At 39.6% G+C, this 10,399-nt stretch overlaps 1 protein-coding gene across 1 annotated transcript; it reads left to right on the top strand.

The window, feature by feature from the left end:
- Nucleotides 1–3,679: 3,679 nt before the first annotated feature.
- Nucleotides 3,680–8,527, top strand: LOC104882092 (uncharacterized; the record flags this gene model as incomplete). The annotated part of the gene is made up of 5 exons (XM_059733578.1): nt 3,680–4,390; nt 4,478–4,761; nt 4,987–5,089; nt 5,996–7,566; nt 8,071–8,527. Coding segments are annotated over exons 1-5 (3,054 nt in total), but the record flags the coding sequence as incomplete, so codon positions are not given.
- Between the last annotated feature and the right edge of the window lie 1,872 nt (nt 8,528–10,399).

Genomic DNA, 10,399 nt, shown 5'->3' with positions numbered 1-10,399 from the left:
AAATATTATCCTACAAATAATATACTTGATGATTTAAAATATTAATTATAATAATATGTTTGATAAATTAAGGTTTAAGTTTAAATATTCTATTTTATTATTTGGAAGTTTATGATATAAGATTTTTTATATTAATGCTAAATAAAGGATTTATTTATTTTGTAAATACTATCACATGTAAAAGTAAAAATATTTTTGTAATACTATTTTATTATTTATATTTATATTTATATTTTAAATTTATCATATCAAAATCATAGTAAGTAATGGTGTTTTTATCTTTATTTTTCTTATGGTTTTAACTTGATTGTGGATTTAACTTTTTGTTTGGTTAAAATATTTAATTTTTAATTAAAATAGAATATAAAAGAAAATATATTTTTCATTAAAAAAATTGTACTTAACCTTTTATATTAATTTCATAAAAAAATAGGTACATTTATTTCTAAGGAAATTGAAACCCTCTATCTCCTTTATCATGGTACATATATTCCTATAAAGACTTTCAATAAGTGATTGGAGGTCCTTCCTCACCTCAAAACAAACTTTAGAACCCTAGGTACATCCATTCCTAGGGGAATTGGAACCCCTATATGAATTATCATGCTCCATATATTCCTTTAGGGACCCTCAAGAAGAAATTGGAGGTTGTTCCCTACCTTGGAAAGGACTTTGGAACCATAAGTACATTCATAAGAAAATTTGGTACATCCAATTCTCAGGTTATCGGGACCCTTATTTCCCTTTCGATGTTCCATTTGTTCTATTAGGGACCCCTTGAGAAGTGATTAGAGGTCGTTCGCCAACTCGGAATAAACTTTGGAATCTTAAGTACACCCTTAAGAAAATTTGGTACATTCAATCCTCGAGCTATCTGGACCCTTATATCATTTCCCATGATCCATTTGATCATTTAGGGACCCTTGGAAAGTGATTAGAGGTCATTCCTCACCTCGAAACGGACTTTAGAACCCTAGATACATTCATAAGAAGATTTGGTACATCCAATTCTCAGGCTATCAGGACCCTTATTTCCCTTTCGATGTTCCATTAGGGACCCCATGAAAAGTGATTGGAGGTCATTCCCCAACCCGAAATAGACTTTGGAATCTTAGGTACATCCTTAAGAACTTTTGGTACATTCAATTCTCAAGCTACTTGGACCCTTATATCATTTCCCAGGGTCCATTTGATCCTTTGGGGACCCTTAGAAAGTGATTAGAGGTCATTCCCCACCCCAGAATGAACTTTGAAACCCTAGGTACATTCATAAGAAAATTTGAAACATCCAATTCTCAAGCTATTAGGATCCTTATTTCACTTTCGATGTTCCATTTGTTCTATTAGGGACCCCTTGAGAAGTGATTGGAGGTTGTTCCCCAACTCGGAACAAACTTTGGAATCTTAGGTACATTCTTAAGAAAATTTGGTACATTCAATCATTAAGCTACCTGGACCCTTATATCCTTTCTGATTACTACCCAAAAAGTGCTATTTTACACCTTTAATGCATTATGTTTTAAGCACTTTTGTGTAGTAGTTCTCCATCTTTAGTCCAATTGGCATGTTAAGGACCTAGCAATGTCTTCTAATCATATTTGTGGCTAGTTTTAATGTTTTGACAGCTTTTTGGATCATTAAGACAAGTCAAGCAAAGGAGAGAAGCAAAGAGAAGCAAAGTGAAAAAAATCAAGATGTAGCAGCTGCAGTCTTCTTTCACACTTTTTGAGCACTTCCCGAAGTCCATTTTTTACATGCTATATACCATTTCAAAGCTCTGGAAGTCAAGAATCCAACGCTTCAAACCGTGTACGATTTGGAGCTGAAATGAGGAAGATATGGCCTTCGGAAGCCAACTGCTCCAGCATATGCGAAAATTTCGCATTCCACAAGAGCATATGCGAAATTCGCATAACATTCGCATATGGTTCGCATAACCCATGCGTGTTGCGAATTTTGCTCTGCCCTTTGCCGACTCCACTTTAGATATTTTCCTTTGTATTTTGTGATGTAATTTCCTTTATTATCCTTGTATCTAACCAATCATAAGCTTTGGCTTTTGTAAAGACTTTATAAGGGGTGGAAATCACCTCTTGAAATATATGGAATACGTATTACGTTTTTACACTGAGAATTTTACAGAGCTCTCTCGTTCTCTTTTCTCTTTACTATTTCCTTTTTCTTGGAAGCCAAACAACCTCTAAGGATGTTTGCCCGGAGGATGAGAGGCTAAACTTTCGGTTTCTTGGAGTAAAGGAAGCTAGGTGAAAAGTCCAGATAAAAAGGTGGAAAGCTTCCATGCATTAAATTCAGGTAGTTGGAATTCATAAATGGCTTATAAATCCAAAGTTTTGCTTTAAACCCCTTAGAATCACTTTGAATGACCAATACATGGTAAGCTTCAGGTCTTTATGGATGCTTATTGCTAGATTCATATTAGTCTATTAGTTATCATGTACGAGTCATTGGAAAGTGATTCAAGGTGAAGACCCATAGTGTCTTAAGCCATTAATGGACCTTGACTACCATTTCTATTGACCTTTTATGGATTAAATCTTCATTGTCAAACCTATACCGGTTCGGGAAATAACTATAGGTTAAATCCCCAATGCGAGGAGAAAAATCCGGAATTTTCCACTTTCTATTCTGAACTTGATCCTAGCAACCCTTAGCTCCGGGAGACTTTCTTTCTTCCATTTTTAATTAGTTTATGTTAGTTTAGTTTTAAACACTTTCAAATCAAATTTTATTTTCTTTTAAACTTTAAGTTTTTTATTAAGGAAATCATTAAATACAATTTCTAATTTTGAATACATCACTGGTAGAATGAAAACCCATCCCAGAGTTCGACCCTAGAGCCACTATACTGTAGTAGCTTTACTACATTAGTATGAGGTCATAGGTTTTATAAATGTTTTTGATTAAATGACCCATTTGGAGTTACACGCGAATCAAAATGGCGCCGTTGCCGGGGATGGTGCCACAATACAGTGATGCAACCTTTTAGAGGCTACTTGTGATTTCCATCACAAGTTTGGTGAATTCCTTTTTCACTAACTTCATTTCCTTTCATTTTATTTTTGTTAGGTTTATTTTTATTTTCTTTCTAACCTTAACTTTTTTCTAGGTTTCTTTTGTTTTTGTTGTTCTTGTTTTATTTTAGGTAAGTAATAACTTGTGCATGCCCTATTGGATTCGGGACCAAGAGGGAAGATTAGTAAGGATTGAGAATCCTCAAGACATAGAGTTGGATATTTGTGTTAATATCATGGACCCTCCACCAGAGGATCAGAATTCTCAACAAGGTCAAGGGGGTAATCCCAATGCATATTTATCCATGAGGGATAGAATGCATCCACCAAGGATGAGTGCACCCTCGTGCATCATACCTCCTCTTGAGCAGCTGGTTATAAGGCCCCATATTGTGCCCCTTCTACCAAATTTCCATGGAATGGAGAGTGAGAATCCATATGCCCACATCAAGGAGTTTGAGGAGGTTTGCAATACCTTTAGAGAGGGAGAAGCTTCAATAGACTTGATGAGACTCAAGCTATTCCCTTTTACTCTGAAGGACAAGGCAAAAATATGGCTTAATTCTTTAAGGCCAAGGAGCATAAGAAGTTGGGTTGATCTTTAGGCCGAATTTTTGAAGAAATTTTTCCCCACCCATAGGACCAATGGGTTGAAGAGACAAATCTCAAATTTTTCTGCTAAAGAAAATGAGAAGTTCCATGAATGTTGGGAAAGGTATATGGAGGCCATCAATGCTTGTCCTCATCATGGCTTTGATACATGGCTCTTGGTGAGCTATTTTTATGATGGAATGTCTTCCTCCATGAAGCAAATTCTTGAAACCATGTGTGGGGGAGATTTTATGAGCAAGAATCCGGAAGAAGCCATGGACTTTTTAAGTTATGTGTCTGAAGTGTCAAGAGGATGGGATGAGCCCAACTCAAGAGAGAAAGGGAAGTTTCCCTCTCAACCAACCCAAAATCCAAAAGGTGGAATGTACGTATTAAGTGAAGATATGGACATGAAAGCTAAAGTGGCAACAATAGCAAGGAGGTTGGAAGAACTTGAGTTGAAAAAGATGCATGAAGTCCAAGCCATTTCTGAGACCCAAGCCCATGTCATGCCATGCACCATTTGCCAATCATGTGATCATGTGGTAGATGAGTGCCCAACCATGCCAGCTGTGAGAGAGATGTTAGGTGATCAAGCCAATGTTGTGGGGCAATTTAGGCCTAACAACAATGCACCTTATGGAAACACCTATAATTCAAGCTGGATAAACCATCCAAATTTTTCTTGGAAACCAAGACCACCTCCATACCAACCACAAGGCCAAACACAAGCACCTCAACAAACCTCTTCAGTGGAGCAAGCCATTGTGAACCTAAGTAAAGTCATGGGTGACTTTGTGGGTGAACAAAAGGCAATCAACTCCCAATTGCATCAAAAGATTGAAAATGTTGAGAGTTCTCAAATTAAGAGAATGGAGGGGATGCAAAATGATCTATCTCAGAAGATAGATAATATTCAATACTCCATCTCTAGGCTTACCAACCTCAACACTGTGAATGAGAAGGGAAAGTTTCCCTCTCAACCAAGCCAAAATCCCAAGGGTGTTTATGAAGTTGAAACCCAAGAGGGGGAGTCTTCAAAGTTGAGGGAGGTTAAAGCTGTGATCACTTTAAGGAGTGGAAAAGAGGTTGATCAACCCCTGCCTAAGGTGAAGCAAGATGAAGAACTCATGTCAAAGAAAACCTTGGTCAAAGAGAGCAATAACCAAGAAGAGAAGAGTGGGAAGAAAAGTGCATCCAAATCAAGCATTGAAGAAGAGCTAAGGATAGTGATTAAAGAGGATATGATGAAGAAACATATGCCTCCCCCTTTTCCTCAAGCTTTACATGGAAAGAAGGAAATCAAGAATTCATCAGAAATTCTTGAAGTCTTGAGACAAGTGAAGGTGAATATACCCTTACTTGATATGATCAAGCAAGTCCCCACATATGCAAAGTTTCTAAAGGACTTGTGCACGGTCAAGAGAGGGTTACATGTGACAAAGAATGCATTCCTCACTGAGCAAGTAAGTGCTATCATTCAGAGTAAGTCTCCAGTTAAGTATAAAGATCCGGGATGTCCCACCATTTCAGTCAACATTAGAGGGACACATGTGGAGAAAACTTTACTAGACTTGGGGGCAAGTGTGAATTTGCTCCCATACTCTGTGTACAAGCAACTGGGACTTGGAGGATTGAAGCCCACGGCCATCATTCTCTCTTTAGCTGATAGGTCAGTAAAAATCCCAAGGGGGGTGATAGAGGATGTTCTTGTTCAAGTTGACAAATTCTACTATCCTGTGGATTTTGTTGTGCTTGATACTGATTCCACTGTGAAGGAAGCAAACTATGTACCAATCATCCTTGGGAGACCTTTCCTAGCTACCTCCAATGCCATCATCAATTGTAGAAATGGGGTGATGCAGCTCACATTTGGGAATATGACCTTGGAATTAAACATATTCCACCTATGCAAGAGGCATCTTCACCCAGAAGAAGAGGAAGGATTGGAGGAGGTGTGCTTGATCAACACCTTGGTTGAAGAGCATTGTGACAAGAATTTACAAGAGAGCTTGAATGAAAGCCTTGAAATGTTTGAAGAAGGGTTACCTGAACCCTCTGATGTTCTACCTATCATGTCTCATTGGAGGAGACGGGAAGAGATCTTACCACTGTTCAACCAGGAAGACTCACAAGAAGCAACTGTGGATGACCCTCCAAAGCTTGTTTTGAAGCCGCTTCCTCTTGATTTGAAATATGCATATTTGGAGGAAAATGAGAAATGTCCAGTGGTGGTTTCTTCAACTCTTACTAGTGATCAAGAGGATAATCTTTTGGGAGTCCTCAGGAAATGCAAGAAAGCCATTGGATGGCAAATTTCTGATCTGAAAGGGATTAGCCCTTTGGTGTGCACCCACCATATTTATATGGAGGATGATGCAAAACCAGTGAGGCAGCCCCAGAGGAGGTTGAATCCTCACATGCAAGAGGTGGTGAGGGGTGAAGTTCTGAAGCTACTCCAAGCTGGGATCATATATCCCATTTCAGACAGTTTGTGGGTGAGCCCCACCCAAGTAGTCCCAAAGAAATCTGGAATCACTGTAGTCCAGAATGAGAAAGGGGAGGAAGTCTCTACACGGCCTATCTCAGGATGGAGGGTGTGTATAGACTACAGGAGGTTGAATTCAGTGACTAGGAAGGACCATTTCCCATTGCCTTTCATGGACCAAGTCCTTGAGAGAGTCTCAGGACATCCTTTCTACTGTTTTCTGGATGGGTACTCGGGGTACTTCCAAATAGAGATTGATTTGGAAGATCAAGAAAAGACAACCTTCACTTGCCCCTTTGGTACTTTTGCGTATAGGAGAATGCCCTTTGGTCTATGCAATGTTCCTGCAACTTTCCAAAGATGTATGCTGAGCATCTTCAGTGATATGGTGGAGCGCATCATGGAAGTCTTCATGGATGACATCACTGTTTATGGAAGTTCTTATGAGGAGTGTTTGTTGCATTTAGAAGCTGTTCTCCAAAGATGTATTGAGAAAGACCTAGTGCTAAATTGGGAGAAGTGCCATTTTATGGTACAACAAGGAATTGTCTTAGGACATATCATCTCCAAAAATGGCATTGAGGTAGATAAGGCTAAGGTGGAGCTTATTGTTAAGTTGCCACCTCCCACAAATGTTAAGGGAATTAGGCAATTCCTTGGACATGTCGGGTTCTATAGGAGGTTCATTAAGGATTTCTCAAAAATCTCAAAGCCTCTTTGTGAACTCTTGGTAAAAGATGCCAAGTTTGTGTGGGATGAGAAGTGTCAGAAGAGTTTTGAGGAACTGAAGCAATTCCTCACAACTGCACCAATAGTGAGAGCCCCAAATTGGAAGTTACCTTTTGAGGTAATGTGTGATGCAAGTGACCTTGCTATGGGGGCTGTCTTAGGGCAAAGAGAAGATGGAAAGCCCTATGTAATTTATTATGCTAGTAAAACTTTGAACGAGGCTCAAAGGAACTACACAACTACTGAGAAGAAGTTGTTGGCAGTAGTTTTTGCCTTGGATAAGTTTCGTGCTTATTTGGTAGGGTCCTCTATAGTGGTGTTTACTGACCATTCCGCTTTGAAGTACTTGCTAACCAAGCAAGATGCCAAGGCAAGATTGATAAGATGGATCCTTTTGCTCCAAGAATTCAATCTCCAAATCCGGGATAAAAAGGGGGTAGAAAATGTGGTAGCTGACCACTTGTCAAGACTTGTGATATCACATGACTCACATGGTCTGCCTATCAATGATGACTTCCCTGAGGAGTCTCTCATGTCAATAGAGGTAGCTCCATGGTATTCTCACATTGCAAATTTCTTGGTTACTGGAGAAGTACCAAGTGAGTGGAGTGCCCAAGACAAGAGGCATTTCTTTGCTAAGATCCATGCCTATTATTGGGAGGAGCCTTTTCTCTTCAAATATTGTGCGGATCAAATCATAAGGAAATGTGTTCCTGAACAAGAGCAATCAGAAATTCTTTCCCATTGCCATGATAATGCATGTGGAGGTCATTTTGCCTCCCAGAAAACAACAATGAAAGTAATCCAATCAGGTTTTTGGTGGCCCTCTCTTTTCAAGGATGCCCACTCTATGTGCAAGGGATGTGATCGGTGTCAAAGGCTTGGTAAGCTAACACGCCGAAATATGATGCCCTTGAATCCCATCTTGATAGTGGATGTCTTTGATGTTTGGGGGATAGACTTCATGGGACCATTTCCAATGTCGTTTGGACATTCCTACATTTTGGTGGGAGTGGATTATGTCTCTAAGTGGGTAGAAGCAATCCCATGTAGGAGCAATGATCATAAGGTGGTTCTTAGATTCCTCAAGGACAACATCTTTGCAAGATTTGGTGTGCCTAAGGCCATTATCAGTGATGGAGGAACCCACTTTTGCAATAAGCCTTTTGAGACTCTTCTAGCCAAGTATGGGGTTAAGCACAAGGTAGCTACACCTTATCACCCTCAAACAAGTGGCCAAGTTGAGTTAGCCAACCGGGAAATCAAGAATATACTGATGAAGGTGGTGAATGTGAATAGGAAGGATTGGTCTATTAAGCTCTTAGATTCCCTATGGGCTTATAGGACCGCTTACAAGACCATTCTTGGGATGTCTCCTTATCGCCTTGTTGATGGCAAAGCGTGTCACCTTCCAGTGGAGATTGAATATAAAGCATGGTGGGCAATCAAGAAGCTCAACATGGATTTGACAAGAGCCGGGTTGAAGAGATGTTTGGATTTGAATGAATTGGAGGAAATGAGGAATGATGCTTACCTCAATTCAAAAATTGCAAAAGAGAGGTTGAAGAAATGGCATGATCAATTGGTAAATCAAAAGAATTTTGCCAAGGGACAAAGAGTCTTGCTTTATGACTCTAAGCTTCATCTTTTTCCGGGAAAATTGAAATCAAGATGGACGGGTCCTTTCATAATTCATGATGTGCAATCAAATGGAGTAGTGGAACTATTCAACTTCAATAGCACTCGAACTTTCAAAGTGAATGGGCATCGTCTTAAGCCTTATATAGAATCATTTTCCCGAGACAAGGAGGAATTCATCCTCCTTGATCCACCTCCAACATGAAAATACTTGGTTTATGGTTGAACTTAGTCTCTTCAAAGACTAAAGAGTTCATCCTCTTTTTGTTTTCTTTTAAGTTGATTTTAATTTAATCTAGTTTTTTCTTGTGTTTTTCCATGTTTTGATTTTTATTTTAGACTTTAATGCCGTTCTAATGTGTTTTTAATTGGTTTTTTTGGGTTAACATTCAGGTGGGAAAGCTTGAGGAATGAAGTCATGGTGAAAGTAAGGCAAAACAGGGGAAAAAAAAACAAGTTTCAGCCATTTTCGCATAACCCCCCCCCATATGCGAAATTTTCGCATAACACACCCCTTATGCGAAAATGCTTTTGTGGCAATTTAAAAAAAAAAACATGCTCTCGGTCCCTTCCCAAAATCCCTTATGCGAATTTCACAGGAATGCGAACCATATGCCAACCATATGCGAATTCGTTTTTGAGACAAATTTGCAAAACCATGCTCTCTGTCTGGGTTCTCACAGGAATGCGAAATTTTCGCATAACATAAGGGGTAATGCGAAATTCGCATTTCCTCTTTAAAGACCGTGTTCTCTTCTTCCCATGCTCAATTTCTTCTTCATTTCTCATAGCACCTCTCTTCCAATCACCAAATCCCTTCCTTAAGTTTCTTTTCATCATCATTCCCCACTCTCAACACCACCATGGCAGCCCATCTCCATAACTCCACCTCATAGCCGCGGCAGTCACTATTCATCACCGTCCACCCCTTCAATTTTCAGTTTTTTCCACCATAAAAAACCTCCCAATTCCTCACTCAACACTCTAAATCCAACCCTCAACCAATTTCAACCTTGTATTCACCAATTCAAAACCTCAAACCAAGCATTCAAGCCACGTTTTCTTCAAAGAGAACCCATGGCCGCCGGGTAGAGGAGCTCCAATTTTCAAAATTTCTTCGTGAAAAAGCTCCAATTTCCAAGCCTATTCACCATGAAAAATTCTTTTCTTACCTTAGCCAGCATTTCCCACCCTCAAAAGCCAAAAATTTCCACAATTTGAATGAGCTTCAAAATTTCAAGTGGGCGTGTGAATAGTGCATATGCGAAATTTTCACATTCCATCATGTGTTATGCAAAATTCGCATAACCCCCCCATATGCGAAATTTTCGCATAACCCCTACCTTGTGCCAATTTTTCACTTTTTCCATCTCTGCCTTCCCCAATCCAAACCCTCTGAGCCTCGTTTCATTACTTCATTATGCCTAAGACCCGAGGAGGACATACCTCAGCTCCCCAGAGCAGTGAGAGAGCCGCTCCTGTGTGGACCCCACTAGATGCGCCGCCACATTTAGCTGATTCTGCCTCTCAGAGCAGATACCATACGAGGAAAGCATCTGCCACACCTGTGGTCCCTACTCAGATTCCACCTCGGGGTCCTCCTACAAAGAAAGCCAAGACTTCAGAGCCAGGAGAGTCCTCTAGAGCACCTCGGGATTCACAGTCTCAGCCGCCTTCCTCAGTTCCAGCAGAGGACCCCTCCTATCCACCAGAGGAGCCTACTACTTGATCATACAATCACTCCTCTCCTTTTTTTGTATCTATATTCTATGTTTTTTGGATGTCTTATGTATTTTGGACCACTTTTATATTGGGATTGGATATATTCCATGTTTGTCTTGTATATTGTACTCTCTCAGTTTATATAGACATCTTCCTTTTTGTGTATTTTAGTTATTCCTTTTTATTTCCTCTAATCATC

The sequence above is a fragment of the Vitis vinifera genome, chromosome 16, assembly GCF_030704535.1.
Source record: "Vitis vinifera cultivar Pinot Noir 40024 chromosome 16, ASM3070453v1".
Taxonomy (NCBI): domain Eukaryota; kingdom Viridiplantae; phylum Streptophyta; class Magnoliopsida; order Vitales; family Vitaceae; genus Vitis; species Vitis vinifera.
Note: the sequence above shows the minus strand (reverse complement) of the source record. Positions and strands in the feature narration are given on the sequence as shown.